This window comes from Hirundo rustica, chromosome 2, assembly GCF_015227805.2.
Source record: "Hirundo rustica isolate bHirRus1 chromosome 2, bHirRus1.pri.v3, whole genome shotgun sequence".
Lineage (NCBI taxonomy): Eukaryota > Metazoa > Chordata > Aves > Passeriformes > Hirundinidae > Hirundo > Hirundo rustica.
The window spans coordinates 66,371,243-66,397,703 of record NC_053451.1 but is presented as its reverse complement, the minus strand read 5'-3'; the positions used below and the strand labels follow the sequence as shown (position 1 = coordinate 66,397,703).

The following is a 26,461-nucleotide window of genomic DNA, read 5'->3' as shown; positions in this document are numbered from 1 at the left end:
TTGCACGTTGTTGTGCAAACACTTATTTTGCATTGACATTAATGAAAATAACTGTTTCCTTTAAGAGGAAAAGTGTTCTGTTTAACTAGCACTGTTTAACAGTGAATGGCCAAGACTATTTGTATCTGTGTCTGTTCACGTAAAATGTTCAGGAGCTCACCAGTCGGAAGTTTGAAAGTGGTTTCTAATGTTATAGATTGGATCATGTCTATAAATCATTTTCCATATAAGCAAATCCTTACAGATGATTCCAGACTACAATGTATTAAGGACACTGTCACTAAATGCTAGCATTGATACTTTGGCTTTCTGAAACTTGTCGTCTGTCTTCCAAATTATTATTGGGCTCAATATCACGCTAAACCAGCAGATACTGTAATTTTGAGGCAGAAGAGTACTGATTTAGAAAATCTAATTTCTGAGCCAGATAAGCAGAGCCATAATTGGCAAACTATGACCGACCTTGCAAAATTCTGTGACCAGGTTAGGAAGGGTCACAGAAGAATTGACTCCATCTCCATATTGAACATCAGCATGTAACATGAAATTAACTGCACTTTAGAAGATCTTGCTGCTAAAAATAGGGAAGATAGCTCATTACTAGGCATTCAGCAGCCCTATGAATATAGACATCTTCCTTATAATGCAAACAAATATTCATATAATTACTAATATTTATATATATATGTATTAGTTTTATTCTTCATATATGTATGTGGGATGATATACCTGGCTCAAAGTGGAAACAGGAGTTAGTAGGGCTCATTGAAAGAGCTTTAACCTAGATTTAAAGGAGGAAAGGGCTAAAATCAAGCTCATTGGAGATGTCTGGAAGAGGCACACCAGTGTTTGAGGGACATTGTTCTAGCAAGCTCTTTTGCTCTGCCATCTCACTGGAGGTAAAGGATGGAGAGCCATGTGGTGGCAAAGACAGCGAAGTGGGTTATTGATGTGTTAGAAATTGTAGAAGTACCTAAGAATAGTCATGTAGGAATTACTTGTCTCCCCCAAAAATGTGGTGGGATCAATAGCCCAACTGAAATGCATCTAGAGCAACGCACACATATGGCCACCAAACAGGAAGAGCTGGAAGCCACTGTGCAGCAGGAAAACTGTGGCAGAGTTGGCAGCATAAAGACATGGTGAGATGACTTCCACAACTGGAGTGCTGCAATGGATTGCTACAAACTCTTCAGAAGGGATAAGCAGAACAGGAGGGTGGGGTAGGCCTGTATGTTAGGGAGTGAAATATGTACATCACAATGGTAAAAAACAGAAAATGAGAGAATGTAAAATTAAAAGAAAAAAAAATCTTTTTCCAGATAAGAATTAGCTGCTTTACTGTGTATTTAAATGTATGTTCATGCTTCTTGAGAGTGTCTTAGTTCTCAAAATACAAGAAAACCTGTTCACTTGTAAGTGGTCATGAGATTCGAATCATGTATTTACCGGCTCAAGTATGTTCACTGCATAAAGGTTATGAAAATTGCTTGTAAAATAATAAAAGTATGCCATATAATTGATTCTTTTCATTGTTTCATAAAATTGCTTTGTTTGATTGTGGGAGACTTTGGACTGAATTTTCATTACCTACTTCTGAACAATTTACACTGGGATTGAGACAGTATTGAGCTAATGAGTTAGAATTTATATTAAGCCTTAACTGTCTTCCTGAAGTAACTAGGGAAAGAAAATCATGGCAATAATGGAGTATTTTTCATTATAAACTATGTTGTACAGCTTTTACAATCAGGTTTTTAATAGATCTAGAGAAATTAAATTGGAATTCTACCAACTTCTGTGCTTTTGTCATCCAATGAAAACGATGTTAAAATATGTCAAGACTAATAGGCTTTTCTACTGAAGTAAGAAGGAGGTGGTGTCATTCCTGTTGTTTTTCAGGCTCTGTTGTTCATTAAAGAGCAGAATGTATGTAGAAAAACATTCAGAAATATGCACTTTGCTATAATTCATAATGCTAAATAGAAACTGAGCACAGATCAAATACATCTTGACTTATGTCGTCCTAAAGTCCCTATCAAGAGACGCTCCCATAAAAATAGTAGACGTTTTCAAAGTCAGGAGGTTGAAATTGTGCTCTACATGAAAAAGGAAGCAATCATATATTGCTGATGGCTATATTAATACTGCTGAGAATGCATGCATATATCCATATTTATTATTACATTCAAGCATTGTTTATTGATTGTGTATGGTAAACTCATACAGTGAATGTATAGATTACTGTGTATGTGTAAACATACAAACACTCAGTTTCAGAATTATATGTAAATACACACCGAGAATAATACAGTTTGTCAGGTTTGGAGATCTTAACCTTTTCATTGCATATAAATATACAAATTAATAATGAGATATTAGTTATTTTTGTCCTTTATACAGAGTTTATAATATTATCCTTTAATTGCATCTTATTTAATTCTATGGTTACTTCTTATGAGGAAGTCTGCAATAGTGAAAAAGGGTGTTTCTCAAATAAAGGAATTATTTCTCATCTCAGTACTTGTTCACCCCCATTCTTCTTTGCTGTTAGTCTGTTCCACTGCCATAAGACTGCAAGAATCAATGTCATTGCCCTTACATTGCCCAATGTCAAATACCCATGCATTTTTATTAATAATATGAAATAAAAACTGAATATAGAAAATAGAATCATCAACCAAGCATATATGCATGCAGATTGGTGCCCTCAATAAATTAATTGTTTAATTACTACAAAGAATGTTTATTTATTCACAAATGCACAACACAATATAACTGTAGTTCAAATTTTAATTGGCATAACAGGACATTTTTTTTAGACATCTTTCAGGCAAGAATATTCCCTCACTTATTAAAATGTGCTGTACATCGTTTTATTTTCTAAGTATGAGAAAAGTGTATGTACAATATACACAAAATGCAGACTTCATGTGAATGAGCACAACTCTAATACAGTAAGTCTGTGTGCTACCACTTAACTTTAAATTTTTTTTTACATACCTTTTTCAGAGGGTGGAAAAAAACCCAACTCTAAAGTCCTTCCCCAAACCACCTATTATAAAAAGAAAATTAAAAATAAATTGCCGCTTGGAAAAAGGGTTAGAATGCTGACCTTGCTTCCAAATTCAGAAATTGAAGATTTGGAGTCTTCATTCATCCAAATAATATATATTCATTCCCCACAGGCAGCAGTGATGGTTCTTGGGATAAAGAAAAACTTCAGTTTCCCCCCACCCAAGGATCACAGGCCTCTGTTAATCACCCCAACTTGCCTGGACAGCATAATGTTCCAGTTAGCCATCCTCTCAACCCTCTTCAACAGAACCACCTCCTGCCAAATGGTACGGGTTGACAACTTTCAGCACTAACGTCAGCAGTTTTCTAGTTCCTGTCTCTTTTTTCTGTGTTCAGATAATTAGGCAATGGAAAATCAAGGATGTGCAGAATACTGGAATACTTCCTTTAAAGTATTACACAGGGGAAGTGGAACAGTAAAGAACAAATACATATGCAATAAAATTGGTACTTGAAATAACTGCTAACCTGTGCATCAGTGGCATAATGACTCAGTGCCAAAGCACCTTACAGCAGATATCAAAAACTATAATAGCCATTGCTCAGCTATGATAACATGCATTACACAGGTATGAACAAACTAAGAGGTCCAATAGCCTCTCCTTGTGGCTAGAAACCCTCCATGGTTGCTAGTGATTCACCCCTGCATCTGCCAGAAGAGAACTGACATAGAGCTGCTTTTTCCTGCAATATGAACCATCTTGTCACCTGTCACTTGAATATTGTCCATCAGGAGAGGAAGAAGACAGTGCTTAAGAAAATATGCATAAATCTATTTTCCTGTTTTTCCCCCCAACAGGGTTGGAACTTCCTTTTATGATGATGCCCCACCCGCTGATTCCCGTGAGCCTACCTCCAGCCTCTGTCACGATGGCAATGAGCCAGATGAACCACCTCAGCACCATCGCCAACATGGCAGCAGCAGCACAAGTGCAGAGCCCTCCATCCAGAGTGGAGACATCTGTTATTAAGGTAACTATAGAACAAACCAAACTGAACCAAACCAAAAGTCACCAAATTGTAGCCCACTCCCAACCACCATGAATATCCTAAAGGTGTATAGGTGTCAAATGTTCCAAGGCAAGTCATAAAGTCAGTAAATACAAGAAAACTGAGTGTGGTGACTCGGAGAGCACGACAGGCTACCTGTGGCCACTGTTACCTTCTCAGTTTCCCTCCATCTCTCTAAATCAATATTAAAGAAACACTCAAATTGAAGCATTTTCATACACAGCTTTGTGATCTCTCATATTTCATAGTCTGTAATCTAGCGTTCTTTGAGATAGCATGGAAAAAATTACTCTTAAATTAGGAAAGATTGTTCTCCCAACTTTAAAATCTTAAATGCTCTAAGTTATCTGAAGAAGGCTGAAAGGTTTGATATTTTACCTGTGCAGAAACTAGATTTGCCAAATCCCAGAACAAATAAGAATGAAGTAGCACAGAATAGTCACAGTAATCTGCAGGCCAGAACTGTAGTATTATGGGGGTATCTCAAAAATATCTGATATCTGAACTTGTCTACCTGCTTCAAGTTTTGTTTGTGGCCTTTAATTAAATTAGTCTGGTTATAGAGGCATTTACCAGAGGCATGGAGTCTTTTCTTCCTCTTACTGATCTGTTTTCATTTTAAAGGCATTTCATTTTAAAAGACACTTCCCTGTTACCACTTGATAATTATGACTTGATCTTTATTCAGATATCTACATTTTGCCTCTTATCCTTCTTTAATTCTAATAAATGAGAAAGAGGAAATACGCAAACTTCTTTTATCTAATGTATCTTGGAAATAGACGCGCAAAAGCAAGTTTATGTGTTTTTTCAGGGCTGTGTTGGAAATCAGTCCATTCATGCAATTCCTTTGACAAAAAGTAGGTAAACTTAGAATCTCTCAGACTTTCAAATCAGGAGTTACAAAAATTTTGAAGTTCATGATGATTTAAGTAGACTGAAGAGGTCTGACTTCATTAAGACATTCAACATACCGGTGCATCTTTCTTCTTTAATGCAGCAAGCACAGAACCACAAAGAGCTTTTCAGTTAAAAGCCAACAAGTCTGTGTTTTTATTGACGTAGAAATATATGATCTGATGGCCTAATTTAGTCACCTACACTTCCAAATATAGGGTCTTCTTTGGAGATCTTCAGTGGCATCCCTTTCTCACCTTTGTTGACGTGAGGAGTTAAGATACTGGTTTGAGAAGAATTGTTTATTTAGGTGATATGCTAACAAGATTAGATCCTGCTGTATTTTCCATCTTGCCCATATTTTGGGGATATAAGCACTCTGCCACTAGCTAACTGATTACATGGTGATTTTTTTGTGCCTTTATTTTTCTGTTTTTACTTCATTGGTACTTAGTAAGAGTTACATGATACTAATGTTCTCTGGAACACACATGGTGCTTTATTTAATTCTAAATTTATTTTCTTAATTGGAACAGTGGCCACTGTTACTACAGGGGTATCTAAAAAATGAGGATTGAGGTGAAGCACATGCTAAATGACACCTGACATGAATTACTGTGTCAACAAAACTTTGTTTCCACCATTTTCATGCTATTTTCCTTCCTTTCATTTTCTGTGAACTATGATTTCATGTGTAAGAGTATAAAATTGGACCATCATGAGCATTAGTAACCTTCTATTTCTAAACTTTACTAAGCTGACTTCTAGCTTGTAAAGCTGATGTACAAATTAGTTGTAGCTATTAAAACTGCCTAAGTTACCATGGCCTACATTTAAATAGGTCTGTAGGAGCCTATTCCAGTGTGACCTCTATATTTGTCTCCAGTTACCACAGTCAGGTACATTTGAGTACAACATATCTCATAGTCCATGTAAAAATGGTTTCCTTTTGTGGAAAGCAGGTCCTGCTCTGTTGACATGTCTAATCCCATTACGGGAACATTTCTGGACCCAGGAACCACTTAACTGAGAAGTAGTTTTGGCTCATGTGATCTAAACCTATCTAGTAGATTTAAAACTGTTGGACTCTGAAAGGGACATACTGTCATCATATAACTAAGTACATTATTATAAATGTGGGCAGTCCCATACCAGAAAATTTTCCTTATCCTGGGGGTCCTTTACTTCTTAACAAGTTCATTTTTGTAACTCATCTATTTTCTTTAGCAGAGATAGTTTCCTTATGAGCTAGGTGAAGTCCTTGAAAGTACCTAGCAATTTAGGCTCTCTGAAACATTCTATCAGCGTGTTGTAATTGGAAAACCATAACTTCTTTCAGAAAAGCTTACTTACTTAAGCATTTGTTTGTATTAATAATCAACAGTATGTATCAATGTCATTTTTGAAAATTCAGCTCTCATATTCATGCTAATTGATTATTCATTGTATCTGCCAACTTTTGCATAACTCCTGGCATAACATCCTGTGCAAGTTATTTGACAAACCAGGTTTCATATTCCCATCTGGTTTGCACATAACCATAATATAAAAATATGTGGATTTCAATGAAATGCTTTAAAATGACCAAATTAACCTAAGTTCTCTTTAGAAAAGTGCACACATAAGAGGATGAAATGCACATTTCTTTTGAAGTTTGCATGAATAAGTTAAGGATTTTGTGTCCTTTCTCCAGAACATGACATTATCCAAGTGCTGCCATGACTTCTTCAGTCAAGGCCTGTGACATACTGCTCACAGTTCATTTCTACTATAGGTGAAACCATAAACACAAGTTTTAATCTGTCACTCAAAATCCACTTCTAAATGTAAGATCTTGCTGCACGTAGTTATTTCAACAGTAGTATAAGGGCTAAGGAACTTACTGTTTCGTACTCATTCCTTCAGCCCCATTGTGGTACAACGTATGTCTAGATTTATGTCCTCTGTTATTATCTGTTGCAGATGGATGTGGTCATGTGGATAAAGGTAGCACAGCCAAGTAATTATGTTCCTATTTTTTTAATACTGAACAGGATTGAAACATAAACCCCAGAAACTTAAAAGCATGAGGTCATTGTTAGGGGATTTTCTTCCCATGAGGAAGGACACAGTGTCACTGGCAATTTACCTGTTCTTCTCTCGGCATAGTAGAGGCTGTGATTTTAATGTCCATTGAATAGTATGCACTGAGTAGTTGAGCAGGAAACTGTAATCAGCATACTTCTTGAACCTTGTGCTGGCAATGTAATGATTATGAATAATAACTTATACTGCAATCAAAATAAATATTTTCAAGAATAAATGTAAGTGAGAAGGTCCAACCTCCTTTTTCTTTATTTTTACAGGAATGGATAAATAGTGCAGTTGCTCTCTTTCATGAAACTGTTTGTTATTAGAATTATAGCTTCCAAGTTTTTACTGCTACTATTTTCAGACTTCTTTTGTTTGTTTTCATTACGGTTTATATGAAATAAAATTATTTATTGAATATAAATATATAAAATGAGTATATTTTTCATTATGGACTATTTTTTTTAACCCTAATTTTATGGAACTATTTTTTCCTTAGTGTCAATGTTTCCACAAATTTAAAAGTTTTTGAATCACTCATCTCAGAGTTTGTAGTTGTAACCTGAAATGACAGCATAGATTTGAAATTAGACTACAGCATGTTTGCCAGTGTAAACTCTGCTTGAAAGTTAGAAGATCTGTGAGAAATTTTGACGCTGAAAAGTAAATCAATAGTTACCATATCTCATTAAGTAACAAAGAACAAAATTAAGTCTTAGAAAAGCAGAATTTTTAGAGTATGAACAACCAGGTTCTTTGGATAGAAGAATTGCCTTTGTGAACAGTGCCACAGTAGATGACTTGCTGACCTTTCCTTCCCATTCACCAACTTCACAGCTAGTGCTGTTATCTTTAAACTCACAAAGCTTCAAATGCCTTTCTATTACTGGGCAATATTTCATTTCTTCATGATAAGAAGTTGGAATAAAGCTGAGATCATGTACTAACTAAACATTTTATCCTGCGGTATTCGGGAGATGAGACAAAGACAAAATTACAAGGGAAGCCTTACAAAGCAACAGCTTAGATTTGGCAGTGAACTCTGAGCTCTAAAATCTTCAGAATTATATTTCAGAAGAGTGCTGTGCCCTTTCGAACATGAGACAAACATTAGATGTCTTTTTGTAATGGAATGTTTAGATATATGAGTTGGATGAATAAGAGGAGAGCAACAACAAGCAGGGACAGCAGATTGTGACAACAATGAATTGCAGTGAGTGTGACAGCTGTGACCTGGGGATGCTTTAGACATGAAATGGCTTTCATCACCTGCCCATGGTTTCAAAGGCTCAGCTTGTTAGCAATTTCACTACATCAATTCTTTTCGCTCACGCGAAAGATATATGAAAATATAACGGACATACCTTATGTTAATAGCAAGTTGAAATTACATTGTAAAAGTTAGAACTGAGGAGCAGCATGTCAAAATCAAAAATTGCAATTTATCCTTATGTGACTAATACTTATAGAAAAAATTAAGAATAAAACAGAAGAAACCAGTGCCTCCAGCTGAAAAAGTGGAGACAGCAGTGGCACAGTTTTCCACTGCATAATAAATATTTCAGAATAAACTTTGCTTATTCCCTCACATATATCACAGCACCGGTTGTGTTACACAATTTTATACCTTTTTGTTATCTTTCTATATATATAGGTAGATATATTCCTGTAATCCAATAGCAGAAATTTACTGTTAACTTATTTAACAAAGGTAGCTGCTGATAGATTTTATTTCTTAGAATAACTCTCTTTATAGGACTATTCTGACATGAAATTTTATTTTAGCATTTACTCACTTTTTCACTTTTCATTGACAGTATGTGTGTTCCTGGTGATATAATTTAATGTTCCTATCTGGGTTTTTTTGCCCATAATAGATGAACTCAGTTGGTCAGAGTCTGATGCTAATAACACCCAGGTCATGGGTTTAATTCCCATAAGGGTGATTCAGTCAAGACCTGGACTTGATGGCCCTTCTGGGTCCCTTGCAACTCAGACTCATGTGTTTCTATGATTATTTCCCAAAAAGTCCAAATAATAGCCAAAGAGAAGAAATACATCACTGCCATTCAGAAATGGCTGAAGAGAGTGCATTTTAATGTCTCATGTCAGACTGGTGGTGAACAAGTCCAGATAACATACTTGTAAGGAAGCAGAGTCTAAGAGGGAAAAGGGCAAGTTCACCCCACTGATCTGAATCTTGAATCCTGTGTTGAAGGCAAAAGTTTTCTATGGACACTTCTGTGCCTTACAGGAAAAGCATTATGGAGACAGTGTCAGCATTCCTGTGAAGCTGGATATGCTAAATGTGTTTTACAGACAGGGAATGAGAACAAAATTTATTGTATTCCAAATGGGCAGAAACACCTTTTTGTATCCCTAACCTGAAAAACATCTGACTTTTCAGATAACCTATTTTTTTTAGAGACATTAGTGCATTGTGCATTCAAAATAGAAATTTTAAGATTACTTTGAAGTGCTTTTCTTGAATGTGTAAAAGTGCAAGAAGAGGGAGGCTACTTTAATTTCCTCTTTATCTGATACCTGAAGTATGATCAAGTTCTCTTTATATGTAAGGAGAAATTTGATTTAGAGTATTTAAATAATAAAATGTAATTGGTCTACAGTAAATATTTTAGAATAAAAATAGGACTATCAGCTTCTAAAACAATTGCTTTTACATGTTAAGGAACCAAATATGAAATATACATATATATTGAAATATATCTATAAATTTTTAAGTATAATGTAAATCAAATAACAATTTTATCCTGGCTACAGACAATATAATATCTAATTTGTAGGAACTTGAACATAACAGAGAAAACCTCCACATTAGAATAACTTGTATATATGCACACTTTTTTTTTTTTTTTTTTTTTTTTTTTTTTTTTTTTTTTTTATGTAGAATGAGTAGATCTTAGGTCAAAATATAGTTGACCTTCTTTTTTATGGCTTAACCGTCTTTATATTAGAGGATACTGTGTTCCACCTCATTAATTACTTCTATCTGTATGACTAATATTATTTGGTTTAGCTTTTAATACAGTTTTTATATAATGAGGATGCTAACTAAATATAGTAGGCTGTAACTTGGAATCATGTCTTTTTTTAATAATATGGGATCTTATTATTTCTTTTATCATGCATGTTTCTGAGGTGCAGTTTGAAGCTAATAGCAGCCATATGCTCATATGAATTTACTTGTGACATGTAAAATAGGTATCTACACATGACACAGAGAAGGTAGTACAAACATTATGTTAGGATATTTGCATGTTCATATGTGTAACAGGGAACTATGTACGTGGTGCGAGATTGACTTAATGCAAAATGAGCATGAGGCCAGGCACAAGGGATGAGATTCATTTTGCTGACTTCTAGGACATAATACATTGGATCTCTTTGGGACAGTTACTATTGAGTGAGGTGAGTTGAACTTTGGAAACATAAATGTATGGGTGACAAATGAACCTAGGGTGACTAGTTGTAATGCAGACACGTGTAGTATAGACAATTACGTCTAGTCTGATGAATTCTTGGGTTTTGACTGGATGTGTGATTTGGATTTACTTTGAGGAGTGAATTCCTAGTGATGCTTCTTAAGCTTGCTTTTCAAGTAAGGCAAGATTTTCAGAAGAGGAGAAAAAAACCAAAAAACCTCTTCTTTTTTTTTTTTTTTCCTGGCAAAGACAGAAAGTGTGTCCAGCTTGCCAATAAGGAGTTACTAATTTGATTTGAGCAGTTTCTTGCATGTCTGTATATTTGCATGTTGCATGGGATTTTTTGTATACCTTAGAAGGATATTTTGTTTGTTAGAACAAATATTTATTGTGAAGGTAAAACCAAGCTCTTTCTTCTGTTGATAGGGATCAACTTTGTTTGCTTGCTTGCTTGCTTGTTTTTAATCTCTGTAATGGCCCAATCCATTGACACTCACTTCCTGACTAGGTCACTGTATTTTATGTACTGCTCATGATTTCAAAGGATTAGATCTCTTGTTGTGGAAGTACGGTTAAAGGATTACTTGAAAGTCCCCTGTTTGGCTTTCTGTCAGTTAACTCCTGCTATAATAATCACATGTAGAAAACAGGACACTAAAAATCAAGCCAATTCAGTCTTATTGTCAGTTGATCTCTTTCTTCAATTTATGCTTTCAGTTGTCAGTATTCTTGCAATGGGAACAGCAGAGTGGGTACAATGAAAATTTGCAGAAGTAAAAAGTATAATGGAAATCAAATTAACTTCAATTGCTCAAAAAGATAAAAAAGTTCAAGTATTCACAGAGAGAGAAAACGTATTATGTAAATATAATGGGTTCTATTCTTCATAAGAAGGATGTCCAAGACTTAAAATAATAATGCAGTTAATGACAATAAAAAACATTTGAACTCCTAAATTTTGATTGGGATTCAAAGTGGAGCCATAAGAACAAGGTGAGAAAGATGTCATATACATCAGTGTGTAGTTAGGAAGATGTTTAGCAAGCCAGTGATAGTATGCAGATAAGGAAATAGAAATAAAGTTTTATAGCATTCAGTTGATTTGATAACACACTTACAGAAGTGACTGAGGAAGTTAGGAAATAACTATTAGTCCAGTAAATTTTGCAATTATTGAGTCTAAATGTTCATTTAGAATGTCATAGTATCTTCGACTAAAGTGGAATGAAAAAGTAAAACTGTAAAAACAAAATATTCTGTTTGCAGAAAATACAAAAGTTACTTAAGTAACTAGTTTCTTACACTTATTCAGCTAAACTTATATCAAATTAAATGTGACATTTTACAAGAAAGTTATTCCTGGAATACATCTCACACAAGTTCAAAATAAGTCAGTAAGGAACTGAAGAAAAAATCTGTGTTTTGATCACTTTTAAAAGCAATTTTTATAATTCTGCCACGAAAAAGGCTTGGAAGACAGGTGTCTTCCCACAAAGGTTGGAAATAATATAAACTACTCCTTATTATAACCTACCCCAAAAGGTGAGGGTAATGCAGGTTCTTGTTAATCTTGAGGCAGATTAGAGTGAAACGACACTGAATGGTCGGTGTTTATAAATACACACGTATAGAGTTTATCTTAGAACAATTTGGTTGCAATGGGAAGCAGGTATGTAGCTTTTTTTTTTTTTCCCCCCAGTAATACAAGCAATATAAAAGCATAATGTAAGACTTAAAAAAATATGGAAAAAAATAGAAAGACATCACCACCCATGGACCTCACAACAAGACTTGATATTTGCAATTTCAGTATCTATTGGCTGAAGCGATTGTGGCTGTCTTGATCTGTCAGGAATGGGAAAAGCGCATGAAACACCAAAGATCTGCAGTTACATGTGCTCAGGTTCAAGTGGGAATGGCTAGGTTCCTCTCCTGAGCTGGGGAGTTTCACGCTGAATGGTATAAGGCTGTGGATCACAGGACACTTCAGGAGTCCCTCATGATCTATGACACCTCCCAAGATGCCACAGCTGCCTCTCCTGTCAGCACAGTTGAGTCAATTATAGCCCATCAGAAGGCGTAAATACCTTCAGACTGTGTGAATGTCCCAGTACTTTCACAGAGAGTTTTCATGCCTCAGCCATTATAAAAAGGGCATAGACATGATAAAAAGCACTAGCCCACCAGCAAATTTGCAAGGTTCGCATCTTACCAACCTCCTTCCTTATCTTTTTCAACACCCAGCTGTAGCCTCCAGGGATGACTGTGTGCCATCTGCACCTGGGTGGTCAAGTGGGCCATTGTTTGAGTCATTAACCAATCCAGTCTCTCACACTCCTGATTAAAAGATGATGCTGATGCCTATTAGTATTATTATTAATAATATTATAATTAATAATTATAACCTAAACAATTCCATAAGTTACCTAAACGATGAAAAGTATGACCTTGAAAATAAATTACTTTATCCTCAGCACTTCAATGACTTAAAGCACAAACATCCTTGAAGGAGTTTGTTCAATACTGAAGAGGATCAAGACAACTGAGTAGTTGAAAAAATTATATACCTCTAGAGCAAGACTTAATTGCATGTCTAGAGCTCATTCTATGACTGAAATTAAAGGATGACTAAACCTAAGAGATGAGTCTTATAGCAAAGTAAACTAGAACATCGTAAAAAGCTGAACCTAAATATCTGTAGGAGAAAAATAGACAGGAGGTGAAGACTGTGCATGCAAATCTAGTTTGGTTATTGGAAGAACTTTGTCAGAAATGGTCAAGAATTTTGTTACTAAGGAGCAATGGCAAAGAATAAATATTTGTGAGAAAACTGAAGTGGTGACAACCTAGAAGATACCACATACTTTTCTGTCCTCTTTGGAGCAGAAGGATTATTCCTACCTATATTACCTGAAATGTCTTCAATAGTGATACAACAGCTAAATTTTATCAGCTTTGTGCTTTAATATATTTTGAGGAAGGCTTTTGGTAATGAAGCAATGTTCAAACAGTGAAAACCTGCTGCTGAAGCAGAAATGAAATAGGCAAAAAAAGAAATTAATATCGTGTAACTAACTGTGAGCTGGTGAGACGACAAATACATGATATAGGGAAGAAAGTATTTCTGGTCTTCTGAATACCATTAATGAATGATGCATTAAGATAATTCTTTTTTTTAAAAGTTACTTAACAGTAACATTAAGAATAAGATCTTATAATGTTTGCTTTTTTGAGAAATTTAGAAAAGCGTTGATAAATAAATAAAGACTTTCCTGTTTTACTTGACGAGACCAAGACAGTGTGATTTTGTGAATGATATGTAGTATTCTGGAACAAAACTGGAGTGATTTCAATTCTAGAGATAACCTCAATCTCATGTGTTAAAAACTCTGATATTGAAATCTTTTGCCTGTTTTTTTTTTACAGCATAAAATAAAATATCCAGTGTCACAGGAACAAGTCTGTTATTTATGAAATAGACTTGATATTGAGGGTGTGTAACTTGTCAGTGGAGTAAGAGTAGAAGAAAGGGTGTTAGAGTTCCCTATAGTGAAAATTTCTTTGTGGTAGGAATATTCTTGGATGAGGTAAATGTCAGATTCATAAATGCTTAGGATTCATGATTTGGAGCAAATTGTAAAGAGCACCAAGATTAGGAATGCTTCAAATTTGGCCCCTAAGAGTTTGTTGTCTACTGCTTAGTAAAGCCTCTAGTTCTGATACTGCATTACAACAGATACCTCACTGAGTTTTAACAATTCTGAAATTTTAACAATTCTGGTCAACAATATGCTAGATTGCTCCATATTACCTAAATTTTTCACCCTACTTTTTACCTGTGAGTGTCTGTAGAAAGAGATAAGGAAGCAAAAAATGGAGGAAAAAAAAAAGAGAGGGTTATACACCAGATTCTCTGTAAATACCCGCCTCTGGGAGTAGGCAAGTTTTAGGAAAAAATATTGGGCAGTGGACAGAATCCTAGGTGATTTCTGTTGCCAGGATTATAAGTCAGTAAATTCCTTTTCTTTGCTATTTCATGAAGAGTAACTTGTAGAAAAGTCGCATCCTGTAGAAGTGACAAAATAGCTCTGATCTGCATTGTTTTATGAACATAATTTTTAACATTTCCTTTTTTGAAAAATTTTAAACAGAATCTAAAGTTAAGCTAATGTTTTGCCACCAAATTTATCTTTTCTACACAAAATCGCTGTTGAGGAAGACATATTGATATTCCAGCACCATTAGTTTATTATTATGACTTTTTTAGAGCTACAGAGTATTTCAATTTATTATTAGTAGCATTGCCATTTATTATTGCAGTGAATTTGTTAAACAACAACAACAAAAAAGCTAGAGACTAGATTGCTGATTGTGGAATTATGAAGCAAGGATATAAAAAAATAGTTAAGGTACTAAATTGGTTTATTTTGCATTTCTGTATAGTTCAATCTCATGTTTTATTGGAATTAAAGGGTACTTTACAAATGAATTGATAAAGCCAAGATATATAATTTTCTCATGGATTTTGTCTATGTCATTATTTATGAGAATAAAAGTCATTATCTGTTTTGTTTGTATAGTAATTATATTTTGTTGTCCTGTGCATTCCTTTTGCTTGCTCCATCTCATAATACGTGCTGTAAAAGCACACATAAATAAATAGGATAAACAAATTAAGCTGTTTAAATAAATTAATTTACTCTGCAGCTCTGTATTCAAATCTTATGTGCTCACTGGATTTCATTTTAATGAAACCCTTCTAAGAACAATACATTGTATGCCAAACAGTGAAATTATATTTTAAGTGAATGATTAAATATACCGTGTTCTAATTTATATCAAATCTGTACACTGTGCATGCTTAAATCCTCCTAAATCTAAAGAAATAAATCTTCTACATTCTGAAAACATCTGCATTATAATCCTCCTCTTGAATACTCAGTTCATGGACATATAAATGCAATCAAAGTCATAATAAGCCTAGAGCTATGATGCAGTTAAGCTATCCTCATCAATGTTTTTGACTTAAAAACCTAAGTCTATTAAAGTAGAATCCACTTAAATGTCTTGAAACATTGCTCTAAAAAATGTCCTCCCACTCCATCAATATACCCATTGAATCCCTTTGCAATCAAAATCTCAAGTTTAGCAGATAATTTTTTATGAAACTTTCCTGGAACAAATCTATTGATGACTATAGTTGAGGATGTTGCAAAAATTCTTAGGAATGCATTCAGAGAAATAAATATTTATCTAGTGACTGTGCATAGTAAAATAATGACTGTTCCAAAAGAACTTTTCTGTGTGAGGAATGTACTGTTTTTTTTCAATAAAATGCATTTGCAACAGCAAGTTTTCTTTTGTATTATTAGGCATATACTAATGGTATTATTTCATTACCAAAAGCTTTTAGTGAGTTGAATGTGTGCAGTTGTTTGTTGATTGGTGGCTTGGGCTCATTGTTTTGCTCATTTTAATTCAGGTTTTCAGTTATCAAGAGGAGAAAAACAAGCAAAAAATTCTAGTTTAATATCTTCAAGCCTTTCAATAGATTTCCCCTATAGGATTTTTTTATTTTTATCACTATTTGTCCAAAATAGCCTCACTCTCACATATTTAAGCAATGAGTCTTGAGAACTTTCAGCAGTAAAAATGAAAATGCAGGGAAAGACAGTGAGTTTTATAGAAAGAACTATTCTGCACTCCTCTCTCATCAATTATTGTTTCTGTCAAACTCCTGGGTAAATACCAGATGTATCTATCTGCTACATACTAACAGTTCTCACATAGATTCATTCCAAGTTTGTGCCCCATGGTAAAAAAAGACATTTGGACCTTATCAGTCATGTTACTTGTGTAGGTATTATAAGGAGGTTATATTTTGTTTATGATCCGTAAGAGTTCCATCAGCTTGCATTGCTCAAGAAGACTCTTTGAAATTAAAATGTGGAGTAAAAGTCAACATGAGATAAAACAACAGTACCAGATCTTTATTTATTTATAGAAATACATAATTCCTCATCCTGTAAGGCTAACATCTGTAAGCTAAAATGCATACTTCCAATTCAACTGCATGATTATACGAGCAAAGAAAACGAAAACAAAAACAAAAAACAAACAACAACAAAACCAAAACCAACCAAACAAAAAAAACCCAAACCAAAAAACAGCAGCAAACCCACTCCCCTCAAGAAAACCTACAAAGAAAAACATACAAACAAACAAAAACCCAAACAACCAAAAACAAAAGCAGAACAAACCTCTTATTTTTTAAGTAGTCCAGAAGTCAGTTAAAAGCCTAATAGGTTGAGCAGTACTCACATTGCATACTGAAATGTAACATCTAGTATCCTAAAGTTGCCAACTTTCCTTTGAGAATGCTCTGCAAATCCTGGAAACCTCAACAGGGGAATGAATAAGCTGTAAATTAGGAGGGGGATTCAGTTTAGGGAAGTGATGTTTGGAAACAGAGCCTTGGTTTAACATTGCCATTTTTTCGCAATGACTTTTTGTGTGGTCTAGGAACGTGTTCCAGACAGCCCTTCTCCCGCTCCTTCCCTCGAAGAAGGCCGAAGACCTGGCAGCCATCCATCCTCTCATCGAAGCAGCAGCGTGTCCAGCTCTCCTGCACGGACTGAGAGCTCTTCAGACAGAATCCGTAGGTCCCATTCTTCTCCTCCCCACCACTTTAAATTTGATTAGGTGCATCTTGTTTTTCTAATCAAGATGCCCTCTCCTTAAATACATCTCACATGTATCATGTTCAGAAGTTCAGCTGCAATAACTATCTCCCAACATTATCTTCCCCAGTTTACAGTATCATAATATCTGATGCTACATTAACAGGTAGTGATATAAACTGCCATCACGTCATATTAAACATAAAGATATGAGCAATGAAATGTAGAATTGCGGGCGGGAAGCAATTTGCTAGATTAGTTTTAGAACTGAACATATAGTGTAAACGTTTTTAAAAGAAATTGAATTTTATTTAATCTGGTTACTCTGTTTTGATTTCTAAATTGAATCTGACTTCATAAGCAATATTTTACATGGTAGAATTGCTTGGTAAAGAGAAGAATTGGGTTAAATAAATTAAAAATGTGCATACTTTATAAATTTTTTAAATATAAATTTTTATAATGGTGAGAAATATGATAGAAAGAATATTATCACCTCATAGCTCACAAGGGACAGAGAGAAATTAAACTGTGGTGTCCCAGAGTGATCCCATTTTTATCAAAGTTCCATATACAGGATGTAAATTACATGGCAAAGACTCTGAATTCTGTGATATTCCAGTGCAGAAATGGAAATTAAGGTTTTAAATGGATACTATTTTATGGATATGTACTTAAATTCATATTACACTAGTTCATTCCCGTTAATATTGCTCTGTTGCAGGTTGCATGTTTTTGTGCATTTAAATCATCTTTCCACGGTGGAATTTGTCAGTAGGTGAAACTGGAGGGTTTGGCACACACATAGAGGGCCATGAAATAGCTGTATGAAATAGGTGACCGTATTGATTAGATGCAACATGTGTCCTTAGGCTGCTTCTTTTCAGGCTCTCTGCAGACTCAGGAAGCTGACTCTTCATTGACCTTCAGATGAGAGATCTTTCATTAGTGTGTGATGAAAAATGACTTACCAAAGAAAAGAAATGAGGCCTGACTATGACAAGCTGAAAATTCTGTTTTCTTATCACTTGGACAATTGAGAGAGCAGATTAAATTGGCATCCCATATACTGTGACCTATCTATTTCCCCAGGCTTGACCCACAAGCCTTTCGTTATATTTTCTTTCCATTGTCCAGTTGAGGAGGGTGAGGGATGGAGTGGCTTTGGTAGGCACGTGGTGTCCAGCCAGGATCAACCCACTGCAGACTTCATAAGTGAAGTTCTGAAAAAACCCGTCACAAAGGTGGATTTAAAAAATTTTCTTAATTGATTGGATAGTGTATTTATTTACAACTAATGAAGACCTTTTCCATTGATTGTCTTAGAAAAAAACAAATTAAAAAACCAACACAAACTCCAAAAAGATCTAAATTGAGAGGTATTTATTGCTTTTGCTAAGGAATGACACTTTTTTAACAAAAAAGGAAATTGTACTGTTCAGCTTACTCTACAGAGAAGGGTGGGACCTTTGCACATTTTTTTCTTCCATGTGAACGCAACAGAATTCCTTAAGTAGTGATCACTTTAATAAATTATTTATTTATAAGATAATTATTTTCTGTGCTATCTGATTTGTTAACATCACATCTGATTCTTAAGTACATCTTTGTGGTGCCAGCCAGAATAAGATGACTACTACAGGAATATGGGTTCCATATTAAAACAAACAAACAAACAACAACAAAAAACAAACAAAAAACCAAACAAACAACCAAAAAAACAAAACAAAACAAAACACCCTAAAATGGCATAAACCTCTTGAAAATACAGGTTTTGTCAGGATAAAATCAAAGAAATATAAACTACCTAATATGAGTTTCTGAGGTGTGTTTGAGACTCATGAAGATCTCTGAAAACTGTTGGAAGGAGCTTTTCTACCTGTCTGATGAGCAAATAAGCAATTCTACTGTTGCACAGAATACATGGAAAAACAGTATATATCATCTGAAAGGCCACAGTGCCTCATTTTAAGGAAGTTACTATGGACCGCATATTGGGAATGTTGGTACCAAAGTGTTTTTGTACAATGAACTAAAAATTTAACAATTCTTGTTAAAGAAGCAAGAACATAGTTGAAAATCTCCAACTTTATCCAAAGTTACTGAATTTTCTTTCTAAAATTGATTTTTTTTTAAACCAGAAGTAACAGGAAGAAGCTTTTCCTCTATGTGGATCCTGATGGCACTAATTAAGTAACTTTGTGATCGTTAGAATTCTTGTATAATTAATAGGAAGACTATGTAAAATAAGTTAAAAAGTGTATTGTTAATATGATGACTGATTTTTTTTCTGTCTGCACTTGTGTCTAGCAGCTGTCCATCAGAATGGGCTATCTATGAACCAAATGCTGATGGGTTTGTCACCCAATGTCCTGCCTGGACCTAAGGAGGGTGACCTGGCTGGTCATGATGTGGGACATGAGACAAAAAGAATACACATTGAGAAAGGTAATATGAATACTACAATTCTATTGCTTCAGTGTAAAACAAGTGTTGTCGTGGTAGCTAAATGTTATTATAATTGTGATTTTTAATTTTTTAATTGTGATTTTTGTTTTCTTGATTTATTTCTTTTCAGTTTCACAGATCAAATTATAACAGGATGTTAACTTTCATTATTTTTCTATTTTATAATCTCCAAGATTTATTAATATACATACATGAGGGAGAAATTTCATAAATATTGCAAAGTAGGACAAGTGAAAAACTGTTTTACATTATTATTGTGACTCTGACCCTTCTGCAGCACTGTTTAGGTATTAAGTTTCTGTCTCCGTCCAGTTGACTTTAATGACCTACTTCCCAGAGGGACTGAGCACCGTGAAAATTAGTCCATGTGTGCAAAAAGGAAAAAGGCTAATACCAAGCCATTAAATTAGGGAATTGCATAAAATGAGGCTGGTATACATTATATAATGGGATTTAAATTTAATTGAGTATATGACCAAAGTGTTTGATCTAGGTGACTAGTCCACACGCACTTATGCTGATTATGACACCATTTCATCTTTGCTGGTATTCAAAGTCAAGTTCCTGTTCAGGATTCTTACAGGGGATTTTGGTGACATGGTGGTGGAATTTTGAAAGTGCATTTTATGTTCTATTTACTTAATATGTGTGAATTTTACATCTTGCAGGCTGGAAACTTTTTGTTTAAAGAGAGACTTAAAATGCAATGCATGCTTTGAAAAAAAATTTCTCTAAGATTATCAGAAAAATCAGTTCTTTGAACACAGTGAGAGAAATAGTACAAGGTATAATAACCTGGCATCAAAACAGAGCTGATAAACTGCTGTAGCTATGAAGATTTCAGAATAAGATATTTTGTGATGTATTTTAATAGCTATAAGATGATACCTCCTTAGAGAGACCCAGACGACCGTCGATGGCAAAAGGCACAGAGCCTACTCTTTGTCTGGGGGGATATCACGGCTTTATTCTGGGGTCCTGCCCCCGCCTGCCGGAGCTCTTACCTAGCCTCTTCCCCGTCCCCGCCTGTGCCAGAGAGCCTGAGGCCCTGGCCATCCCAGGGCTTTTTCCCCAGGGGGCAGGGCCCAGAGGCAGGGACAAGCCACTGCCCAGTCAGGGATAAGGTGGGAGTGGAACAGAGCTGGGTTACATTCCAGTGTGGGGCATGGGCGCGGCCGAGCAGGGACAAACCACGTGATACAGTTTCCAAGGAGGACAGGGGATACAATAGAAAACATTACAAATCCCAATATAAAAATGGAACACAATATAAACCAAGTTAATGTGCTACAACACCTCTTCTACCTTGTGTTTGAACACAGAGAAAGAATGAAAACCTGGACAATTCTCTTCTGGACAGGTGTTTTTTTAATAAGATTACCAGAAAAATTAATGGAAACAACATTTCTGTTATATAAACCATTTAGTTTGGTTCATTGCACATACAGCCTGTTTTTGCTTACACTGTGCCCTCACAGCCTCTGCAAATTGTATCCCTGCTGTGAAGTATGATTTGATCAAATAGGTTTGTTTTGAATTTCCATAAATGATTTTATTTCAGCTTTTGAAGTTACTTGTTTAACTGTAATCTGACTGGAAAGTTCTGCAAAGGGAAGTACATGTTAAGAATTGCAACTACTTTTGCATGTCATTCAGGTTTTTAAAGTTTGTTTGTTTGTTTGTTGGGTTTTTTTTTTTTTTTTTTTTTTTTTTTTTTTTTTTTTTTAATTATGGTATCCCAGATGTATTTTACCAGTTTTTGCAAGATCTGTTCTCAGTAAAACTGCTGAGAATTATCTTTTTTCCTCAGTCCTTGTTTAGGTCAAACCTTTTTATTTTTTTCGTTTTTTTCTTTTTTTTTTTCGTTCTTTTTCCTCCGCTCTGTTCCAGCCTACTGAATTAATGGTAAATATTCATGGGCTATCTAGATTGATAGAGGTTACTAAATTAAAAATTGTTTTCTGTCATGACTACATTTATCATACCTCTCATATCACTCTTGTAACTTTAGTACTAATCCAATCTGTATAAAAAAAGTGATTTGACTTACAGATATTTGTGGAGATAGTAATTATCTACTTTTGTCACTGTGAGCTTGCAATAAGATTTCAAAATTGTTTTACCCTTGAAAAACAGACTGTGACCATATTTAAAAATGCAAACACACTTACATAGATAGTGGCACTATTATTGTTGAAACCCCATTACCTTCATCAGAGGAAGGAAGGAAGGAAGGAAGGAAGGAAGGAAGGAAGGAAGGAAGGAAGGAAGGAAGGAAGGAAGGAAGGAAGGAAGGAAGGAAGGAAGGAAGGAAGGAGAAGGAGAAGGAGAAGGAGAAGGAGAAGGAGAAGGAGAAGGAGAAGGAGAAGGAGAAGGAGAAGGAGAAGGAGAAGGAGAAGGAGAAGGAGAAGGAGAAGGAGAAGGAGAAGGAGAAGGAGAAGGAGAAGGAGAAGGAGAAGGAGAAGGAGAAGGAGAAGGAGAAGGAGAAGGAGAAGGAGAAGGAGAAGGAGAAGGAGAAGGAGAAGGAGAAGGGAGGAGAAGGGAGGAGAAGGAGAAGGAAAAGTTCTAAATAAGTATCATGAAGCATTCAAAAATTAATGTGTTTTCTTCTAAGCCACTTTTTTTGGCACAAATTTACTAGATGCAACTGAAATGTCTTTTAATCGAACCTGGGAGAACCTAGAGAAATCTGACTAGTAAAGAAGGCCCTGTCTTTTCTCTTCTTGTCTCCTCTTCCATTAAAAAAAATGAAAAGATGAAAAAAATCTCTGAAGTGATCTGAGATCAGGGAAAATTTATTTACAGTCAACAGATAATTTAAAGGGGGAACAAAGTTATAAGAGGCAACTGATCAACATACCAATTTTTGAATGTCAGAGGGGTGAATCATTTGTTTCATCTGATCTATGAGCTGCATACAGGAGAGAAAATGCCATTTGCCTGTTAAAAACACGCATGGTGTAATACGTTTAGAAACAGTTTATTGGCATTGACAAACAATAAGTCTTTCAAAGATCATATATATTTCTATTCAAAATTCAGCAAGAATTAGTATTAATGACAAAATTCGTTTATTTTAATTAGAATGGCTTAAACTACCAGCAAAGCTCTTGTTCAGTTTTGTGTGGGTTTTTCTTTTGTGTTTTTGGTTTTGGTTTTTTTCGGTTGGTTGGTTGGTTGGTTGGTTAGTTGGTTGGTTTTTGTTGTTGTTGTTGTTGTCGTTGTTGTTGTTTGTTGTTGGGTTTGTTTGATTGTTGTTTGGCGTTTTTTGTTTGTAACCAAAATCTGTTTTCAGGTTCTGGTATGCATTGCTCTGAGTGACCTTACCTTCCATGGAGTCAGATTATTATTGTGACACCAGCAATCAAATGAGGTTCTATGGATCTGTCTGTTAAAACCAGAAAGTTCACATCAGGCTCTGGGTCATTATTTGTTGCAGGGAAACTGGAAGAGTTTCTGTTGCGAATGGCCATGTGTAAGACATGGGTGTTGGGGACATCTTACAGCTGCTTAATCCAGCTGTGCAGTTTTGCTGCATCCTAGCTTCATGCTGGCTCAAGACCCAATGTACACATCTGAAGTTCCACTCATTCCCTAAGTTTCCTAAGAAGGAAGCTTGGGTTTGCTAAGGTTATATTGTGGTCCAGCGAGGTTCCTAGTCTGGACTAGGGAGGACTGCAGGAGGTACTGCAGAGTACTTCTGCCTCCCAGTTCATACATCACTCAAGTTGTCACTATCTGTATCACAGGAAGTCAATTGCCCTAGATTTCCAAAGGTTTTTTGCTTATTAGGAAATAGCAGCTTTTCCAATTTTATTGAAAGCAAGCTGTAGAAATGTAAATGGTCCTGGGGAGAATGAGGTGGGTTCAAGTACACAATGTTAGTTCAAGCGCTTGACAGCCAAAACCAAGTATCTGATTTTGTAATCTGTAATTATCAACTATTTGATGATGCACATTTGGTTTATTAGGTCAGATTCAACAAGAAGGAGTTACGTGAAGTATGGGAGTCATATTAGAAAAGATCCATTCAGTTTTCTGTGTTAAGAGACTTTAATTATTTTCAAGTTTCTGTGACACAAAGAGTTTGCATTAGATAGTCTCTCAGTTTTAGTGAGGTATATTTTATCGCTTTTTCTGCTCAGCTTACATACAATGTCCTGCAGACCTTCCAATCTGAAGCTCCCAGTCAGAAGCAGATTTTTGTTGTTTTTTATGGAGCTGAATACCTGTTCAGCTGTTCAGTAATGTTATCAATTAAGCATAGGAAAGAGGAACTAGTGGAGAACGTAGACTACTGAATCCTGATCCTCTTTTTGCTCATCGATCTGAAGTGTTCCAAAAAAAGAGAGTTCAAAATAACCAATGCCTTAAAAGTCAAACACACCCTCCTCAGAGATGTGGAGCCTAATTCACTCTAGTCAAAAGAGAGAATTGAACTGTGACATGTTTCCTGAGCAGCATCCTTAATCACTGTGGTTTTTGTAAAAGAGGGACGTATATTTTAACATCATCCCTTTACTCTTGTGACCTGGACTCGGGTTGTGTTGGGCCTGCAAGGTGTAATTTATAGCTCAGTTCTACTGGCAGTGTTTCTCTACTTACTAGCTCCAGGTGGCTGCATATGATTTTTTGGGGTGATGTTGGAGGCAGTGGCTGCTTGTAGCACCCCCTCACTCGTACCTGCCTAGAAATACCTACTGCGTACTCTATAAAGTAATGAAAACTCACTTCAGCCCAAGATCCCCTTCTGGGGCACAACCACTGAAAAGTTGGTTGCTTTAACACCAAATTTAGATGCTTAAGTATGTTATTGGATCTGGCCTTAGGGCATCAGATTAGAATTTTCTGTCTCTATCAGTTTATATTTTTTTTAGATAGACACCAGCAGCAAATGAAGCCTGAATGTCATGCTTACATTTTCAATTGCATATGTTATTTGAGGTGTTATGGGAAGGACACTCTCTTGCTGAAAATGTGCATGCTGTTTTCTATGGCAAAATATAAAATATTCATCATGTTCACAAAAGAAGTTAAAGTATTTCCTTCAGAAGAGCTTTAAACTGTGATATTAATGAAAATTCCACAAGTAATTTTCAGATAATCAACAATGACTGTTTCTTGACTGCAACAATTAAGGTATAACTTTATCAAATCCACATATTAAAAAAATCCCAGGTTTTGTCTTTCTTTTTATTTTATGTACCCCTCTAGAGAGAAGATCAGTCTTAGACCTCTGGCTAATATTTTTAAAAGACAATGATAAAATTTCAAAATATCCTCAGTAAAAAAAGGAAAATAATTTAAATATTCTGAAGTTAGAGTTGGATCTTCCTGTTAGCCTTCATGCATCAAAAATGAAACTAATGATAAGTATGTCATCCTACATAGTTAGATATTTTTTCTGCATTATCAGAAGTAAATCCTCTTAAAATGTATGCATGATGTAAATATAACATGCTCATTCACCTTAACAAATAAAAAACCACATATGTTTATATAAATATGAAAGACTCAAAGGAAGTTTTAGCATCAACAAAATTCTCTTCAGCCTGAACTGTTCTCTAGCAAAGTCATCAAACAAGTATCCAGACCTTCGGTTAAATTCTGTTTCTGGCCTGTTAGGATTTTGGTTAATTCTCTGAGAAAGCCCCTTTTTAAGGAGAGTACTTACCAGTTGATGTACAGAGTAATTTTCCTTGGCAGTTCTGCTGCCCAGCTCCTTGTGCAAACGTATTTTATCTGTTCATTTTTCTATGGATACATACACACAGAGAGATACTTATACTTATTTGGTTGAATATTGCATTTTAATGTAACAAGAATATTAGAGTACCTTGATGGGATTCTGCATGCCAGTACATTTACAGTTATCGTATTTTAAGTCTACATTCTCATTTCACATCCTAAATATTTTCTATTAAATCTTAATAGATTAGTTGTTAAATCCTTAAGATACTGAGTTCAGGCTTTCTACATCACCTAGGACTTCTCAAACTCTTAAAAACAGTAGTCAAATTTGTAACCTCTGACAGATAATATAATAAAGATCTGCTAAATTAAAAGTTTGAGAAAGCCAGTATCACCAAGATAACCTTTTTACACTTTGGTTGTTGGGGTATCTTTTCACTCAGCCTGAGAGTCTCAGGAATTTTAAAAGTACATTAAAAGCTATTATAGTTAATGGATTATAAAGGTGACAAATGAAATTGGAAGTTTTTTCTTAATGGGTTGGTTTTTGCTAAGTAGCTGAAAAACATCTATTTTTGTTACATAGAAAACATAGAAGCCTTTCATGTTATTGAACATGATATGAACAGTATGTGTAGGCAGGAAGGAGTGCACAGGTAGTACGAACTTTTGAAAGCTTTTTTTTTTTTTTCAGTGTAAATAATTGGATAGAATTATTTCTATAGGCCTCATCAAATCATCCTCCAATGACATACCTCTGCAGACTTGTATGCTACTAGGGGCCTTTATTCTGCTGGGATGGTAGTAGCCCTGGCACATTTTATGAGAGATTTGCTGTGCAGTTTTCACTTGAAGGATACGTGCACATAACTTCTGAAATATTCCCTGCTAACTAGGCTCAGTGCAGCCCAATTGCATGTATGCATGCTGCCTATTATATATTCACAGTGACTTACATGGATCTTGGACATATCTGATTTTCTGAATAGGCTCATGTGAGTTACATGTGCTCACAATCTGATGTATTTTTAATCTATTGAAACAGCTCTGCATGTACCGTTCTTAGGTGTCTTGTGCCCCCAAACAGTTCTGAAAGGTGCTTTATTATTTTGTTTCTTTCCC

General features: G+C 35.2%; 1 protein-coding gene across 5 annotated transcripts in view; it reads left to right on the top strand.

The window, feature by feature from the left end:
* The window catches only part of DACH1 (dachshund family transcription factor 1), a 352,968-nt gene that overhangs the window by 234,252 nt on the left and 92,255 nt on the right, over positions 1 to 26,461 (top strand). For 2 of the 5 annotated variants that reach the window (XM_040055316.2, XM_040055318.1), the window contains exons 4-6: positions 3,878 to 4,050; positions 17,022 to 17,157; positions 19,490 to 19,627. In XM_040055316.2, the coding sequence (XP_039911250.1) occupies positions 3,878 to 4,050; positions 17,022 to 17,157; positions 19,490 to 19,627 (447 nt within the window). Of the gene's footprint in view, positions 1 to 3,188; positions 3,345 to 3,877; positions 4,051 to 17,021; positions 17,158 to 19,489; positions 19,628 to 26,461 lie in introns of all 5 variants that reach the window. The other 3 variants (XM_040055317.2, XM_040055319.2, XM_040055321.1) reach the window with 2 other exon arrangements.